Source organism: Panicum virgatum, chromosome 8N (genome assembly GCF_016808335.1).
Source record: "Panicum virgatum strain AP13 chromosome 8N, P.virgatum_v5, whole genome shotgun sequence".
Taxonomy (NCBI): Eukaryota; Viridiplantae; Streptophyta; class Magnoliopsida; order Poales; family Poaceae; genus Panicum; species Panicum virgatum.
In genome coordinates this window covers 42049299-42068340 of record NC_053152.1, presented here as the reverse complement: position 1 = coordinate 42068340, position 19042 = coordinate 42049299, and the positions used below count along the sequence as shown (strand labels likewise).

At 53.8% G+C, this 19042-nt stretch overlaps 1 protein-coding gene across 1 annotated transcript; it reads right to left on the bottom strand.

The window, feature by feature from the left end:
* Positions 1-13667: 13667 nt before the first annotated feature.
* LOC120685079 lies at positions 13668-14692 on the bottom strand. The gene is made up of 2 exons (XM_039966921.1): positions 14223-14692; positions 13668-13788 (listed from the first exon to the last, which is right to left on the bottom strand). Exons 1-2 carry the CDS (start codon positions 14690-14692, stop codon positions 13668-13670), a joined length of 591 nt encoding a protein of 196 aa, XP_039822855.1.
* Positions 14693-19042: the final 4350 nt, after the last annotated feature.

Below are 19042 nucleotides of genomic sequence, written 5' to 3'. Positions count from 1 at the left end.
AATTTGTCTACCATGTCACCTTGCGTCCTCTTCCCTCGGTCCGAGTCGCCTGTTGACTGTGGCAGATTAGCAGCAATACGATCGGTTGATCATCCACGTCGGCTGGCGTTCCATAGTTATCATGATGCACCAGCAAATAAAGCAGTCAACTAACTATCAGTCTACCACTACAGCAAGCCGGCAAGGCAGCCACGGCAACAAGGACCTGGTGATTTGGAAACGGCATCACAGCGAGATCGATCGGAACAACAAGTAATGGTGTCGCAATCGAAGAGACGGAGTCAGTATACCTAGAGACGTAGTATTTCTGCCTGGTTCGTTGCGAAAAAAAAAGAGACGGAGTCGAAGAGACGCGTATGGATAGGCATTGAGCACACGGAAAAAATACAGTGAGCGCATACGCTAGCTTGTGCTAGAAGTTGGAGCCCCTTGAAATGGTACTATCGCACCGCGTGCACGCCATTATGCCCGGGCCTGCTTGCATCTTTTCTCTTTCTCTAAGGCCAGTCTTAGTGCAAGGGTCATCGACACTATTACCAAAACTGCTACGTCAGATTGACACTGTCATGACACCACCTCTTTTAGTGCATAGTATCATTGTACAGTTTCATAGACAGATTACATCATTAAATTGGTAAATGGTGGTGTGATCAAATGTGCCATATGAACCATGTAACCATTTATGAAACAACATGCTAGGATATGGTTTATTTAAATTTAATGTCCGTACAATAGACTGATCCATTTTGCATATCGCAAGATAAATAACAAAAAAAACACAGCAAATATGGTTCAGTTTCTCCAGCCTAAGAAAGGCATACAGGGCACCAGCAAGGCCACCATCTTACTCTCTCCAGTCGAATTCCCCTGGCAAAACAAATCATTATTGATGTGATATCTAATCATAGGATATATATCTATATAACCTATATAGATGGCACACACTAACTATTTCTCTCTTAATGTAAGATGTCCACATCATTTCTCACTGAGTGTCTCACTAATTTGCAATTCTTTCATGCAATCTATTCATGTTTTTCTATTAATTACAAAAAAAATATCCATGTGATCTCTACTATATGCAATACTTTTAATCTTTAATCTAAGTCATATACATACGTTATTTTTTTCATCACCTATTCTTCTACAATATGATCAAATATTTTATTGGAGTTCTTCTATTAGCGTATCGATTTTTACCTGTAAAATAAACAAAAAATGTCCATGTCATCTCTACTATGTGCAATACTTTTAAGTTTTTATCTATTAAGGTAAAATCATATACATATGCTATTTTTTGTCATCACCTATTCTTCTATGATATGATCAAATATTCTATTGGTGTTTCTTCTATTAGCTTATCGATTTTTATAAAATCCGATAAAAAATAACATGCAAGTAAAATTCATAGCATCTATTTCTTTTAACATGCCAGCTATATATCCAAATCATATAGGAACTCATTATATCAGAAGTCACAGCACTATCCACGGATAGGACCATCTATTTATGTCTTCCACCAACTTTTTTTATGAATGTTGCCATGCAATCACTTTAGTATATCTACTTTCGAATTTCACCTTACAATTTTATTTAAAAAATCTCGCAGCAACGCACAGGGTATCACCTATAGTGTGTATATATATATATATATATAGTTGCAGCCAGCACACATCTAACAACTGAACTAAACAAATGAGCACTTAAATTTATACAAGAAGTCAAGTTTCCTCAACAAAAGAATCAACAAATCTGGCAATATTCAACAGAATAATCATCCAAGCTCATTTTGAACCCATGTGGCAAATAAAAAAAAGGTACCAGGCTACCAGCACAAAAGCAGGCGTATGCCCGATAGAGCTACCAGTCCACGTAGGGCGAGGGGCTGGGGCTCGGATGGATTGGGGGGGAGGGGCGAGAAGATGCAGGCGAGCGTGGCGAGGCGGGAGTTTTGGGCGCGCGAGCGCCGAGTGCGGGAGCGGCGATGGGTTCGCGCGCGGGAGAGGCAGGGGAGGGGGGTTGAGCGCGGGAGCTGCGGAGGATTTTGGGCACTGGAGGTCCGGCGGCGGAGTGGGGAGCACCGGATCTAGGATGAAGCGAGGAACACGCTCAGTCATCGCCGTGTGATGGGCTTGAGAACCGCGCCACGAGCGGGTCACCCTGAGGACCCTGGTTCCTTCTCTTTCATCTTAATTTGCATGCCAAATCAGTATTTTTGCTGATGTATCACTATTATTAATGCTGATGACACCCTCATGACCCCTGCAATGAGACTGGCCTAATGTTTGTCACCATTGATTCGAGGCGTTCACTAAATTCATGGTTGATTCGAGGCGTTCACTAAATTCATGGTTGCTAACTTGTTACGATTTGCTTCGTAGTTGGTTATTTTGCCTACTTTTTTCAAAAGAGAGAGAAAAAAAAACCAACCACGGGAGAGAGAGTTTCTCCAAGCTTTGTTAAAGTGTCGAGCTTCGAGCCTATACTTTTAAAATAGAAAAAATCACATTGTTAGGATAGATAGTTGACTTTCACGCGTATATACCTGAAATATAAGGATCCCATAATATTCGACAAACCTACATTTCACTGGCACAATACCAGGTTAAAAGAGGCATCTTGGCAGGAAATGGTGACATCCTCTTATCAGGACAGAGACAGACTGCCGGTGACTGGCTGACTGCAATCGCATCATACGCGTTCTGGTATTTATCCCTCGTTCGTATACAACGCTGATGCAACGACCGTCATTCTGCAGTTGCTTCGAACGCAAATCTGTGGCCGTGTTTAGTTTCGGTGCAAAATTTTTTGCGTTGGAATCTTATTAATTTGAAGTATTAAATGAAGTTTATTTACAAATTTTTTTCACAGATGGATTATAAATCGCGATACGAATCTAATGATGCTAATTAATCCACAATTAATCAATATTTAGCGGATAGTTACTGTAGCATCGATGTTGCAAATTATTGATTAAGTAGCTTCATTAGATTCGTCTCACGATTTACAGCCCATCCATGCAAAAAATTTTGTAAATAAAGTTCATTTAGTACTCTATACATATGTTAAAATATTCGATGTGATGTTTTTTTAAGTTTACGGGTTTATGGGGGTGGGAACCAACATGCAGCGTGACATCATCACTGTAGTGTATGGTCACAGCAGCCAGGGCAATCACTCACCAGTCCCTGCCTCTCTTGTGCTTGCTGATGCTGACGGACATTTCTGCCCACGATCTGGTGCCGCACTAGATGGACCCAACCGGGGGCAGATTTGACATTTGAGAGCCAGTCTCCAGGTGCTAGTTGTGCGGACAGCGTAATTTGATACTCCATATTCACCCCGTCCTAGAATACAGCTATGTTTAGACTTTTTCAAAGTCAACTTTTTTAACTTTGACCAACAATACCTCTAAAAATAAATTAGTTCAACCAGAAAATATTAGATTTTATGATAGTTGATTTCACGATAAATTTACTTGCATAATTTTTATGTTATTAGTCTCTATGATTATTTTGCTATCTATAGTCAAAATTAAAAATGTATGACTTTGAATCTCTTTTGTTATTTTGTATGATATATGACATATATTGTAGGAAAGAATAGAAATACTAACCTTTCCATCTCACATCCAAATAAGTCAAGCAAAAAAGTGGTTCTCTGCCTTAGGTAGATGATCATCTACTAAAACTGATTATCACCAATGTTCGATTTTTGTCATGCTTGTGTCAATATTTTTTTAAAATTTTACGATGTTTCGTTAAAGCTGCAGAATATGCGTATACAACTAAATCCTGTAGATATGCTGTTCGTTGCGGGTTTGAACTATATGAATCCTTATTTGCATTCGAGCGTATTCTACAAGTAATGAGGTTGATCACGAAGAAAAGTGTGCTGCAACAAGTAATGAACATCACACCGTATTCTTGTACCTATGCAAATAGCATTCTCATAGCCATATAAAGTGCTATTGGACAAACATGTTTTTTTCTTGACCAACGAAACAGAACAGTAAGGAGATCAGCAGAGGGGCAGAGATGACATTTGAGGAGCCATCTTTCTAGCCGTTTTATTTGGTATTACTCCATCCTTTTTTTATTTACATATCGTATTAGATTTATCCTAAATTAAATTTGGGTATTTTTGACCAAATCTGTAGAAAAAAATTGAGCACCAATTATACTGACCACCAGATGCGCTATCAACATACATTTCTTGGTGAATTCAATGAAACAAATTTGGTATTGTAAATATCATTATTTTTTCTATAAATTTTTATTAAGGTTGAGCAAGTTTGAGTTAGAACAAACCTAATACGAGTATTGTCATCGCAGTTTGAGTATTGTCCTAGTCGATTCTTCGCTAGTTGTCCTGACTCTGATTCTCATTGGAACATGGCCAGAGCCAGACCCAAACCCGGCGGTTGTTTTTTTTTCCTTTTTGTGCGGCAGATGTTTGCAGGTGGTGTCAAAAGATTCAAGGTGACAGGGGTGCAAGTACTGGGGCGACTCCGTGCAATGATCAAGGAAAATCTTGTGCCTTCTGATCCGTCGTGCATTTGAAGTCCTTCACTTAATTCAGTGGCAGATCATCTTATCAGTCCCACACAAACAACTTTTATGCGTGGCCGGAATATTTTAGAGGTAGTCATGGTTCTACAGGAAACCATACATGAGTTACATCGAAAGAATCTGAGTGAGGTTATCTTCAAAATAGATTTCAAAAAGGCTTACGATAAAGTAAAGTGGAACATCTTATTGCAAACGCTTCGGTTGAAAGACTTTTCACCCAAATGGATTGAATGGATTAAGTCGTTCATCTCAGGCGGCAGCGTGACGACTAATGTCAATGATGAGATTGGTCTTTTTTTCAAACGAAGAAAGGGCTGAGACAGGAAGATCCACTTTCACCCATCCTATTCAATATAGTAGCAGATATGCTCACACTTCTCATCAACCGAGCCAAAGCCAATGATCAGGTACATGGAGTGGTGCCGCACCTAATCGAAGGTGGGCTTTCTATCCTACAGTACGCTGATGGCACAATACTTTTCATGGGCCATAATTTGGAACAAGCTCAAAACATGAAGAACATCCTTTGCGATTTTGAGCAGTTATCTGGTCTTAAAATTAATTTTCACAAAAGTGAAATTTTCTACTTTGGCGAGGCTAAGAACTATGAAAACCATTACATGAAACTGTTCGGTTGCAACTTAGACAACTTTCCAATCAGATACTTAGGCATTCTGATCCACTATAGGAAGATGTCTAATAATGATTGGGTTAAGATTCAAGAAAGATTTGAGCAACGTCTCAGTAGTTGGAAAGAAAAAAAACCTTTCAACTGGAGGGAGGTTGACACTCATCAATTTGGTCCTTAGCAGCCTTCCCATGTACATGATGTCCTTCTTTGAAATCCCAAAAGGGGTTCATAAAAAGCTGGATTACTTTCGGTCTAGGTTCTTCTGGCAAAGTGATGAGCACAAAAGAAAATACTATTTGACAAAATGGAGTATTCTGTGCCAACTTAAGGAACAGGGTGGACTAGGAATACATATCCTAGAGCTCAAAAATATTACTCTGCTCAGTAAGAGGCTATACCATCTTCTAACGATAGACGGTACTTGTCGGTGTCCAGACCCGGCGGTCCGGCACCAACTAGTAAGATGCTGCGTGGTTCCCCTCCCTGGATGGCTGATGCAAGAGGCAACACAGCAACGCGCGGGTTTATCCTGGTTCCGACCTCGGGGCCGTACGTCTAGCAGGGGTGCGCGAGGGCGCTGTATTATCTTGCACCGGGGGTGCCTGTAGTGGGGGGTATAGGTGAGGCGAGAGAGGGAGGGATGCTCCCAAGTCTCTGCTAAGTGATTGAGTCACGTGCCAATATCGTGCTCCGGAGAGCGGGTGTGTGTAAGGGAGTGAGAGGAAATGGAGAAGATAAAGTCCTCCTCTCCCTTTTATAGACATAAGGAGGGGCGGAGTACATGTATGGGAGGGGGAAAGAGTCGTCATCTTCTCCCCGAATCGAGGGTGCATAGCGGATTTTTACTGTACAAAGTACACTGTGCTGCACTGGAGGGTGAGGCGTCGGGCGTGGTGGTTGTCCTGGGCGATGTCCTGAGCTTGTGGAGATCGCGCCGGCGTCTTTGTGATTCCTGCAGGGGTCGTGGCGGTTACTGTGGAGGGTACCGTCCTCTGTGCTCGACGTGGCGGCGTCTAGAGGGTCCTGCATGCGGGGGTCTTACTCCGGTCGAGGCCCGGGCCGCGTTCGAGGGTAGCGCCCACGTCGATTGAGGGTTCCGCAGTGGGGAAAGTACGAGGGGAGTATGGGGAGTTGGCAGCACAGTGGTGATAACAGTGCCGGGCACGTCTTGCATAGGGCGCCGCAGGCTCCCACAGTGGCACCACAGTGGCGGTGATGGCTGAGCAGTGACTGGAGTTGGCGGATGGAATTTCGGTCGCCACTGCTATGCACCATGGCGGCCTGACGCCGTCCGACCCGAGTGTTGTGGTGGAGTTGTTGGCATTTAATGCCTCCGTACGATGGGCGTGTGAGCAAATGGTCACTAGTCCTTTCTGCCGAGGGGTGGCCTCGAGCGAAGCGGAGTTGATCCACTCTCCCGAGGGTAGGTTCGCTACCCTCGAGCGAGGCGGAGTTGGTTTGCTTTCCCGAGGGTAGGTTTACTACCCTCGAGCGAAGCGGAGGTGCGGTGTGCTGTCGAGGGTTCCGGCGGGGGAGCCTCGAGCGAAGCGGAGATTGCTCTGCGGGTTCGAGGGGGGTTCGAATGGGTTGTACTGTGGAGCTGAGCCATGGGCCGAGCAAGGATTGGGACTCTTTGAGTCCTTTCCTTTCCTTCAGATCGGAAGGAGATGCATGCCTTCATGGGCCTGATTGCTTAACACATGTTTTGCGCTTTGAGGGTGATTTGGTCCCCTAGTTAGGGTGCCCCTGATCACGGTACCCGACAGTAGTCCCCGAGCCTCTGTTGGGGTGAGCATCAGCCCTGCAGAGGCTTGATCCCCGAGGGCGTGACTTGGGTGTTGCTAGAGAAGATTAGTTCAAGATCGGAGTTCACCGACAGAGAATCGGTGGTAAGGCCACTCTGAGTTGTCTGCGCAGATCATAGTTACCTCGAGCACCATGGTGTTGCCGCTGGGGGCATCCCTTCCGCACTGTCGGGAAGGTTCGGGTTGGCTTTGCGGAGCCAGGTAGGAGTGAGGTGAAGAGTCAGATGCTTGCGGTGGAGTCCGATCCTCGGATGCGTGAAGTTTCCTCCGCGGGGGTGCGTCAGCGCACCCGTGGGTGTAGCCCCCGAGGCCATGGAGGAGTGCTCGCTCTCGTCCAAGGGCTATAAACATCGCTTTGCATGGTCGATTCGGTGCGGCAATTGCCATGCTTCTTTTTCAGCCGGCATCAGCATTTCTTTCAACCGGCGTCGGTGTTTCCCGTGCTGGTACGGTGGCCCACAATTTTATTGATCGATCCGGCAGGCGCGTGTAAGCGCGGGAGGTTTGTTCGACACGTAGGATGTCACAATCGACGGTAGCGGACTCATTTGAGGGTGCGGCCTGAACCGCGGCGTGCGAGGAGCCCCCGAGCCCTGGCCTGCATGAAAGCGTTCAGGGAACCCTCAACCTTTCGTTACGACCCTCGTCGCCCTTCCACAGGGAGGAGGGGTGAAGCGTGCCATGCTACCCATGCCTGGGCCGCGAGCCATGGTTGCTTCAGTGAGCTGTTAGCGGGTGGGTCAAGTGGACGTCCGTGCCCCGTTCGATAGGGGTCGGCTTGTGGTCCGTGGACACGTCACATAGAGCGCTCACAAAGGTTTGTTAGGCGGGGCTCAGACCCATTCGATAGGGCCTGAGGGCTCGATGCTCTCCCTCGACGGGATCCCCCTGCTAGGCACCCTCGACTGGCCTTGAACACTGCATTTGAGGATAGCTTATATGGCACATCCGTGCAGTCCCTGACTCTGGCGATCTGGGCCGCCTGTCGAACCCTCGGCGGGCCAGGCTTCGAACCCCTAGTCAGTAAGGCCTCAGAATAAAGTTCCTTCGAGGGTAAAGAGCCCCCGAAGGGAATATTTCGTCACGGTTTACAAACGGCGCGGAGTCGCCGGTCGCACGTGTGGGTCTTCCGCTGGTCGTGGGCGACGTGGCTTGGCGCGTGCGGTGCGGTGCGGGCACGCCTTTTCAAGCGGTCGTCTCGGGTAGGTGGAGAGGCGTGGGTGGTGGCTGGCTGATGAGACAGCGCTACAGTGCCGCCGCCCACGTCGGTTACCGCACCACGATTATTGTTGCGTTTGCGCGTGGGGGTCTCCGCGGGCGTGGGCCCAGCTGTCGGTGGCTGCGAAATCTCCCGCATTTAATGCGGTAGATTTGGGGCCTCTGCGGTGAATAAAAGTGAGAGAGGGGGGATTCGTTCGGCTCACCTGGCCATTTGCTTTCGCCTCCTCAGCCTTCTTCGCCTCCCCTGCATCCAGAGCCCAGAGCCAAAAAGCGAGAGGAGGAAGAAGAGAGGAGTGAGCGCACCTTAGCCTTCGTTCGAGCCTGTTCCCTGCGTCCCCCGTCGATCCGGAGTGAAGGTGCAGTACGAGGAGCTGCTGCCATGGGGAAAGTCCTCTGCCACCGAGGCGGTCTTGCAGGGGCTGGTCGACGACGGGCTCCTGCCACCGAACACCGACCCGTCGTGGCCGGTGTGGATCCCTCCGCGGGCGGAGGAGAGCGAGCTGAAGCCCCCCGAGTGGCTACATCGTGAGCCTCGTGCGGCTCCATGAGCGGGTGTTCAGTGTCCCTGCCGGCAGGTTCGTCCGCGCGCTCTGCGACCACTACGGGGTGGAGCTACATAACTTCGTCCCCAACTCCATCTCGTAGGCAGCAGTCTTCGTCGCCCTCTGCGAGGGCTACCTGGGGGTGGAGGTGCACTGGGACCTGTGGATCCATTTGTTCCGCGGCGAGCTCTACGCCGACACTGTCCAGGGCCAGCCGAGGAGATACGCTCGTGCTGGTGGCCTTATGCTCCACGTGCGCAGGCAGAGGGTGCATATGTACATCCCCAGCAAGATGACCACGAACAACGCCGGGTTGACCCGAGGGTGGTTCTACCTGCGCAACGACGACGAGCGGCTCCCGGCATTCACCAACAAGGTGCTCCGGGAGAAGCCGGACTCGTGGGGTTGGGGGGTGTCGCCCCCAAAGCAGCAGGCCAGGCTCGATGTGTTCACCAACGCGGTGCAGTACCTGGTGAAGAAGGAGCTGACGGCGGCCGCCGTTATTACGAACTTCCATCGGCAGAGGGTGATTCCTCTCATGGAGAGGAGGCTGCCAATCTTCGAGCTTACCCCCGTGGCCGCGGCCGAGGTTCGAGGATGTCGAGCGTGCTACTCCCCCTTGATGCCACTGCCCAGAGGGCGAAGAGCGCGGTGACGCGGTTCCCCTCCAACCCCGAGGATCTCTGGGGGACCAAGATGCGCCCCGAGAAGTGGTACATCAGTCTGGTGAGTCTGGCTTTCGATTATTGTCGATTCCGTACTGTTTCTTCCCCTACTTCTTGCCCCTGATTTGGTCGTGCTCGTAGGGACTAAGCCGTAAAGGCTATGTCTCGAAACCCTCGCTTCCCGAGGCTCGCGAAACAAACCGCCTGCACGCAAAGGTGGTGAAGAAGAGGAAAGACGAGGCGAAGGTGAAGGCCGCCAGGAAGAGAGAGAGAGAGAGAGAGAGAGAGAGAGAGAGAGAGAGAGGAGCACAAGAAGGCGTGCGCCAGAGCGAGGAGGGAGGGCCTCCCGCCGCCGCCCATGCCTGAGTCCACCGAGGAGGAAGATTCCTCGATCGGTGGGGTCGATTTTTCGGAGTCTGATGACTTCGAGGCGGTGATGGGTGCAAGTCCCACACCAGCCCAGCGAGGGGCCGGCGGCGAGGCATCGACGATGGCGCTGGGCGAGAGGAGGCTCGCGCCAGCAACACTTGTGGTGGCGCCCGTAGCAAGGGCGTAGCGGAGATCACCCAAGCCGGCGGTGGGGCAGAGGTCGCCCGTGTCGGCGACGGGGCGAAGGTTACCCGCGCCTGCGGCGGGGCAGAGGTTGCCCTCGCCGGCGACGGGCAGGCAGACACCTGCGCCCGCGGCGTCGATGGGCGGCGGGGGGGTCCGCGGCAAGCGTGGAAACGCCCGGGTGGACAGCCTCGAGGGTTCAGGCCAGCTTGGGGGCGATGGCCTCTGGCCAGTCATCAGGAGGAGTCGGTGTACCGCGGGCCCAGAGGAGCGGCACTGGCAAGCGTAGCCTGAGTTCCCTGTCAAAGTAAGTGGTTTTGATTCCATTTTTCGTACTTGTTCGTTTGATTTCTCAGTCTTGCTGACTCCGGCGTTCTCTCCCCCTTTGTCCTGCCACAGGGCGACTACCAGGGGTCCGGTCCGCCTTGCGCCGACCAAGGCCCTTAAGATTGGGGCCAGTGCGACGCCGCATTCAGCGCCACAGCCCCCGACCGGAGGGGACCAGGTCTTGGAGGTTGAGGCTGTGAAGCTCCGAGAGGCGATGGCTTGGGGGGCCCTATCGGCCCAGCAGACCCGAGCGTAGGGGAGCAGGAATGACGTCGGTCGGAGCGACGCTGCGGCGGCCACTCGGGCCGACGCCGAGGAGGAGGCCGGCCGGGGCAGTGCGGGGAACGCCGCCCGGCCGGATGTCGAAGTCGAGCCCGGCTGAAGCGACGCAGATAAAGCTGCCGGCCGGATGCCGGGGACGAAGCCGGCCTGGGCGGAGCGGGCGACGCCGCCCAGCCGGAAGCAGGAGGAGGAGGGACTGGTGGGAATGCGCAGGAGCGCCCCGCCAGCCGTGAAGAGGGAGAGTCCCTCGCCCCCGGGCCCCTGAGGGCTGGGGTCGAGGGTGCCACGGCAGTGGCGACGGCACCAACGGCGCTAGTGGTAGGAGAGACCCTCGCCCTAGGGTCCGTAGGGGCCGGGGACGAGGGTGCCGCTGCGGCGGCGACGGCGCAGACGGCGCCGGAAAACTGTGGTGCCCATGGTGGAGCTGCCGCTGAGCGTGGAGTACGGGGAGTTGGAGGATATCGACCCGGCCACCGCTGCTAGCGCCGCCGCTCGGATCGCCGAGTTTGTCTCGGCCTCCGAGGGTGCGTTCGGCACAGGGACGTCCGAGGGGCACGGTCACAGGGCTGATTATGTGATTGTTCAGTCTGGGGTCCCCTCGAATTTTGCCCACGTCGAGCGGGAAGAAGATGACGCCTGGTGAGCGCACATTATCCCCTCGGATTTTACCCACGCCGAGAGGGAGGAGGGTGACACCTGGCGAGATCACATGGCCATCGGGGGCCAGATTGAGGAGAACCTCTCCCGGGCTCTAAATCTTTTTTCGCGAGCGAACCTCAATGTCAGCAGCGTAAGTGTTCTGTTTGCATATTTCCGATTTTATGAGCATAATTTCCACTCATGTTTCCTTGTCTGCAGCAGCTGCTGTCCATGTCGCGGGACAAGAGTGATAGGCTGGCGCGGCTGTACTCCAGGGTGCATTGGCTTGATTCGTACAATGCCACCTTGGTCACGCAGCTGAACGAGGCTAACGCCCGGGCCGACCATGTGACACCCTTGGAGGTACGGATCTGCGGGCTGGAGCGCGAACTGGCCCGAGCCAACAGCGAGAGCAACGCGCAGCGAGCCGCAGCTGACTAGAAGGCCCAGGAGGCCGAGGCGCATGAGGCCGAGCTGCGGCAAGCTAGAGCGGCACTTGAGCAGAGGGATCAGGCACACGAGGCGAAGGAGGCCGAGCTCCAGCGCAAGGAGGCCGAGCTCCAGGGCAAGGAAGCTAAGCTCCAATGCGAGAAAGTGGCCATCACCGCGCTCACCGCAACCCTTGTGGATAAGGACGCAGCCCTCGGGGAGAAGGAGGTGGCCGTTCAGAACGCAGAGGCCGCCCTCAAGGAGAAGGAGACCTCCTTCTCCACGCTCCAGGAAGCCGCACAGGCCAAGCTGGAGGAGGCGCAAGGGTCGATCGCGGGTAAGTATCCGAGATTTCATTTAAGTTGATTCTATTTTGCCGCAACTTATCTTCGTTCTTCTGCCCAGAGCTGAAGAAAGCGGTGGTGGATGAGACCGCGGCGAAGCAAGCTGTCGAGGTCGTGCTTACAACGGCACATGCCGAGTGCGTAGACCTGGAGCAAACCGCCGTGGCCGTGTGCCAGGAGCTCGAGGGGGAGGGAGCCTCATCTAGTAGCTCGGTGGCCAGCCGCCTGCGATCGCTGGGCGGTTGGGTGGCCGAGCGTATCAAAAGCGCCTTCCACCTCGGCGTTCAGCGGACCCTCGCCGTGGTGTCGACGCACTACGACATGGACCTCAAGCTGGTGTCGTCGGGGTACGTCGTCACGCCCGGCGTCGTCGGGGATGCCGCAGCGGCTGCTAGGAATGAGGTCGACGCCGCCGTTGAGGGCTTCGCCGCCGCCTTGTCCAAGAAACTTGAGGATGACCTCCCCCTCTTTGCCGAAGACGACGTCGCAGAAGATCCACAGGGGGAAGAGGGCAACCTGTAGGAAGTCTGGGCCTCGGAGCCCATGTAAATGAGTCAGTATTTTGTCGTAACTATTTCCGAGTGAGAAAACTAGTTAATGTATATTGACAGTGTGGCTGATCGAGGCCTTGTGGATTCGAGCCCACGTTTTCTTTACTTTAATTTCTATGTTCTCGTATGTGCCTTAGATAGGTCTCAGCGAGGGAGTTTACGTTCATAAGCAACTTAGGTGTAGGGAGGTGAGTGGGGATGCCGTATCCCAGAGGCGTAGGCGGTCCCGCGGCTAGGCCGATCCCGTTCCACGGTCGTTTATGCCGTGCGTCGGCCTTTCTGAGTATACAAGAAACTTAGGTACGGAAATTTTTCGAAAAAAACGTTGGCGATTTTGGGGACGTTCGGGGGTTCCCCCTTAGTAGCCCCCGAGAGAGGCTTGGCTTTGCCGAGGGTAAAGCCGAGCCTACCTCAGTGTTCGTGCGCGTCCGATCCCACGAGGGTTCGGAAGGTTCCCAAAAATAAATAAGTAAAGCATACTCTTTATTGCTTCGGGAAATTTGAGATACAAGTACAAACTATGTACAAATAGCTTGGAATTTTAAGGATAGAAGCGACGTAGCTGCTGAATATTCCAAGCGTTGGTGAAGACTTCGCCATTTTCGTTAGCTAGTTTGTACGTGCCAGGCTTGAGTACTTCAGCGACGATGTACAGGCCTTTCCATGGCGGTGAGACCTTGTGGCGTCCTCTGTTGTCCTGTCAAAGCCTCAGCACCAGGTCCCCTTTGTTGTGGTCTCGGCGCCGAATTCTCTTCGCTTGGTATCTTCGCAGGGATTGCTGATAACGTGCTGAGTGTAGGAGCGCCACGTCTCGAGCCTTGTCCACTTGGTCTAACGAGTCTTCGTGGGCTTGCTGGTTCTGCTGCTCTTGGTAGGCCTTGAGCCTCGACGACCCATACTCCAAGTCTATGGGGAGTATGGCCTCTGCGCCATAGACGAGGAAGAATGGGGTGAAGCCCGTGGCTCTGCTTGGGGTCGTCCTCAGGCTCTAGATAACCGAGGGTAGCTCTGCGAGCCACCTTCGGCCGAACTTATTCAACTTGTTGAAGATCCTTGGCTTGAGGCCTTGCAGGATCATACTATTGGCACGCTCCACCTGGCCGTTCGTCTATGGGTGCGCCACTGCAGACCAATCCACGCGTATGTGGTAGTTGTCACAGAACGCCAGTAACTTCTTGCCCGTGAACTGGGTGCCATTGTCGGTGATGATCGAATTCGGGACTCCAAACCTGAAGACTATGTCGGGAAAGAACAGCACAACTTGCTCAGATTTGATCTTGCCAATGGGTCGAGCCCGATCCACTTGGAGAACTTGTCGATTGCTACCAACAATTGGGTGAAGCCCCCGGGCACCTTCTGCAATGGGCCAACAAGGTTCAATCCCCACACGACAAACGGCCATGTGATAGGGATGGTCTGCAGAGCGTGAGCCGGGAGGTGTGTCTTCCGGGCGTAAAACTGGCAGCCCTCGTAGGTCCGCACGACGTCGGTGGCGTCGGCGACCGCGGTGGGCCAGTAGAAGCCCTGCCGAAATGCATTGCCCACGAGGGTGCGTAGTGCAGCGTGGTGACCGCAAATGCCAGCATGGATATCTCGGATTAGCTCCTTGCCCTCGGGGATAGGGATGCATCGTTGTAGGACGCCCGAGAGACTGCGCTTATACAGTTCATCATCGATCAAGACGAAGGACTTGGCCCGCCTAGCGACGCGCTGCGCCTGAGCGTGGTCCGAGGGTAGGACCCCTCGGATCATCCAGTCGAGATACTGGGTATGCCAATCTCTTGGAGGCGGGGCCTCGTCGATCTCCATTGCTTCAGCCTCATCCATCGAGGTGGTCTCGATGTTAGTGTCCATGGCCTCGGGCTCCTTCGTCGAGGGGTCCTTGGTCGATGGCTTAGTGGTCGCAGCCCCCGAGGGTTCGGGTGCCACTCCGATGGCTTCCGCAGGGCTCTTGAAGTCGACGAATGGCTTGGCGAGGTCATGGGCGAAGACGTTCGGGGGAACGGCGGTCCGCCCAGATGCGATCTTGGCCAGTTCATCCACTTCATCGTTGTACTTGCGCGCGATGTGATTAAGCTCAAGCCTGTCGAACTTGTCCTCGAGACGACGCACTGCGTTGCAGTACGCCTCCATCTTTTCATTATGGCAGCTGGCTTCCTTCATCACCTGTCGATAATGAGCTGGGAGGCTCCCTGAACTTCAAGGCGCTTGATGCCGAGCTCGATGGCGATGTAGAGGCCGCTGAGGAGGGCCTCGTATTCCGCCATGTTGTTGGACGCGAGGAAGTGCAACCATACCACGTAGCGCATGTGCTCTCCGAGGGGTGAGACAAAAAGCAGGCCCGTGCCTGCGCCAGTCTTCATCACCGACCCGTCGAAGTACATGGCCAGCATTCCGCTTGAATCTGGGGTGGGGGCAGCTGAGTGTCGGTCCACTCAGCAATGAAGTCCGCCAAGATCTGGGATTTGACTGCCTTGCGAGGGGCGTAGGTGAGAGTCTCTCCCATCAGTTCCACTGACCACTTGGCTATCCTACCTGTGACTTCCCGGTTGTGGACTATCTCCCCGAGGGGGAAAGACGAGACCACGGGGATGGAGTGGGTCTCGAAGTAGTGACGCAGCTTGCACCGAGCCAAGATCACTACGTAGAGCTGCTTCTGGATATGTGGATATCGTGTCTTGGTTTCAGATAACACTTCACTGATGAAGTACACCGGCCTTTGGACGGGTAGAGCGTGTCCCTCCTCCTGTCGTTCTACAATGATGGCTGCGCTGACGACCTGAGTCGTGGCTGCCACGTATAGATAGAGGGGCTCGCCGTCCGTCGGTGGCGTTAGGATTGGAGCGCTTGTGAGTGATGCCTTGAGTTTGTCGAGGGCTTCCTAGGCCTCGGGGGTCCACGAGAAGCGTTCGGATTTCCTTAGGAGTCGGTACAGAGGCAAGCCTTTCTCACCGATGCGTGAGATGAATCGGCTAAGGGCTGCTAGGCAACCCATGACCTTCTGCACCCCCTTTAGGTCTCGGATCGGTCCCATCCTAGTGATGGCCGAGACTTTCTCAGGGTTGGGCTTAATGCCCCGCTGGGAGACAATGAAGCCAAAGAGCATGCCTCGAGGGACTCCGAACACGCACTTCTCGGGGTTGAGTTTCACCCCCTTAGCACTGAGGCAATCGAACACGATTCTGAGATCGGCTACCAGGTCGTCCGCCTTCCTGGATTTCATGATGTTGTCGTTGACATATGCCTCTACGGTGCACCCAATGTGGTCTCTAAACACGTGGAGCATACATCGCTGGTATGTGGCTCCGGCCTTTCTATGGCCAAAGGGCATCGTGACGTAGCAGTACATGCCGAAAGGGGTAATAAAAGAAGTCGCGAGCTAGTCAGACTCTTTCATTTTGATTTGATGATAACCGGAATATGCATCAAGAAAGGATAAAAGTTCGCATCCCATGGTTGAATAAACGATTTGATCAATTCGTGGCAAAGGAAAGGGAACTTTAGGACATGCTTTGTTTAAACTAGTATAGTCTACACACATCCTCCATTTCCCACTCTTTTTCTTAACTAGTACAAGATTAGCTAGCCACTCGGGATGGAATACCTCCTTGATGAATCCGGCCTCCAAAAGCTTGTGCACCTCCTCGCCGATCGCCCGTCGCTTGAGCTCGTCGAAGCGTCGCATGCGTTGCTTGACCGGCTTGGAGTTCGGCAGGATATCAAGGGAGTGCTCGACGACCTCCCTCGGGATGCCAAGCGTGTCCGAGGGGCTCCACGTGAAGATGTCAGCGTTGGTGCAGAGAAAGTCGATGAGCACCACTTCCTATTTGCTGTCAAGGGTAGCGCTGATCTTCAACGCCTTGCCGTCAGGGGTCTTTGGGTCGAGGGGGACGTTCTTGGTGCCTTCGGCAAGCTCGAAGTTGCCCGCGTACCGCTGCTTGGAGTCCACGGCCTCCTCGGCCATCCATTGCAGCTGCACGGCGAGGGCCTCATCCAGTGCCAGAGCTTCAGAGTGCTCGACGCACTCAATGTCGCACTCGTAGGCGTGCTCGAACGAGGAGCCGATGGTGATGACACCCTTCGGGTCCGGCATCTTCATTTTGAGGTAGGTGTAGTTGGGGATCGCCATGAACTTGGCATAGCATGGACGCCCATGGATGGCATGGTATGCCCCCCAGAACTCCACCACCTCGAAAGTGAGCACTTCCTTGCGAAAGTTGGCCGCCGTGCCGAAGCAGACGGACAGGTCGATCTGGCCGAGGGGCTAGACTCGCATCCCCAGCGCAACGCCGTGGAACGGCGACTTGCTGGGGTGGAGCTTGTCCAAGCTGATCCCCATGAGCTCCAAGGTGTGTCCGTACATGATGTTGAGGCTGCTACCTCCGTCCATGAGCCCCTTGGAGAAGCGAGTGTTGCCGATGATGGGATCCACAACGAGTGGATACTATCCTGGGTTTGGTACGTAGTTGGGGTGGTCCTTGCGGCCGAAGGAGGTGGTGTCCTCTGACCAGTCGAGGTAGGACGGCATGGCCTTGGTGACGGAGAAGACTTCCCGGCGCTCGCGCTTGCGCTGCCGAGAGGTCATGTTCGCCGTCGGCACTCCAAAGATGAAGAAGGTGTTTTCCACCAAGGGGAACTCGCTGTCTCCACCCTTGTCGCCCGCATCCTTCTTCTTGTCCTCGTCGCGATGCGCGACGCGGTTGTAATACTTGCGGAGCATCTCACACTGCTCGAGGGTGTGATTGACCGAGCCCTTGTGGTAAGGGTATGACTTCTTGAGCATGTCATCGAACTGGCCGCCACCGCCTCGAGGGGGGCCTCGAGGGCCCTTGCGATCTGGGGAAGCGACGAAGGCCTCGTCGGAGTCCTCTGCTTGCCCCTGTCCACGCTGGTTTGGTGGGACCGGCATCTTCCCTTTCTTCCCCCGCTTCTGCTTCTTGGCGGAGGTCTTGGTCTTGCTGTTGCTGCCCTCCACGGGCGCGTCTTCCTTGCGCTTGCTCGTCTTGTTGTCGAAGATGGCACCGACTGCCTCCTCGCCGGAAGTGAAGTACCGCTGGATCAGTCTCTCCCGAGTACTTGACGAGGGTGGTGGGTTGACGGAAGCGCGGGGAAAAGGGAGCAGTACGAATATCCCGACTGAACACACGGGTGCCCGGGGGCTCCGGTGACGGTCCCCTATCATGCTCGGGGTCAATCCGTCCTCCCCGTCGAGGGGCATACTTCTTGTCGGGGTCCCCTATCATGTTGCGGTTGTCGCCATTGTCGGGGTGCCCGCGTGGATCGCGGAGGCGCTCCTTCACAGGAGGTCTCTTGATGCGGTCATGCACCGAGGGTGCTTTTGCATCGTCAGTTGTAGCTGCCTTACCCTTTCCTCCTTGTGGAATGAGCACCGAGGCCTCGTGGTCCTGACGTGCGGTCTCATCGGCCTTTCCCGATGCCGCCGAGCGCATTCAAGACGCGGAGCTTTCAGCCTGCTGCACCGCAGCTTGCTCGATGAGCACCTGCACCTCGTTGCGCAGGTTGCGTCCCTTTGTCGTTGAGGGCTCGGGCATGGCTTGAAGTAGGTAAGCCGCCGCGACGAGCTTTTGGCTGGCTCCCTTTAGGTCCAGCGGGTTGTCGACGTTGACGTCGGCCAGGATCCGCTCCCGGGCGACGTGCCTTGCCGCCTGAGCTCGCGCACCACGCGCGGTGCGTTCCTGCTTGAGCACGGTACGCAGAAGTCGGGTCTCCGACGCTCCTCATCGAGCCTGGTCTCGAGCTCTTTGAGTTGCGCCAGCTATGCCTATCGCGCCACCGAGCTTGACGAGGCAGCTGGAGTTGCGACCGGCACCACTGCTTGGTTGGCTGGTGGGGGCTCCTCGTTGTTTCCGCCTTCACCCGATGCTTCCCCGACGGCGCCATCTACCAGCCCGACCATGAAGCACTCCCGAGTAGGATCGTAATCCCCCTCGTTGGAGTCTTCGGAGCAGGCAAGATAGTACGCCGCCGCAAGTTGGAACGACCGGAAAGCGTCGAGGTCACGGACCCCAGAGTAGTCCCACTCCGAGGCCGTGAAGTTGTCCATGAAGAAGTTTATGTCGTCAGTCGTGTCGGGGTAGGAATCGTCGGGCGACGACGCGATGAGGTTGCAAATCGAGATGAGATGATGACCTGACAGATCCTCGTACGCGCTCATTTTGGTGCTAACCGACGAAGCGTACGTCGCAGCCGTGTTGCGCATCCCAAAGGGAAAGGGCAACGGCGCAGTCACGCCCTCCTTGGGAGGCTCCAGAGCTGCACTTGGTGGTAGTGAAGAAGTGGTAACGCCATTCGCCGCGGCACCGGGGTGCGACACGCCAGTCTCAACCCACGAGGGGGAGCTGAGGCGAGCCGCCCTTCGCCGCTCCATGCGTGCTTGCCGCGCATGCTGGCCCGAGCACCTCCTGTGCTGGGGAGGTGGTGTCGGAGTGCTGAGGTTGGCCTTGGCCAGGAGAAGCTCCATGT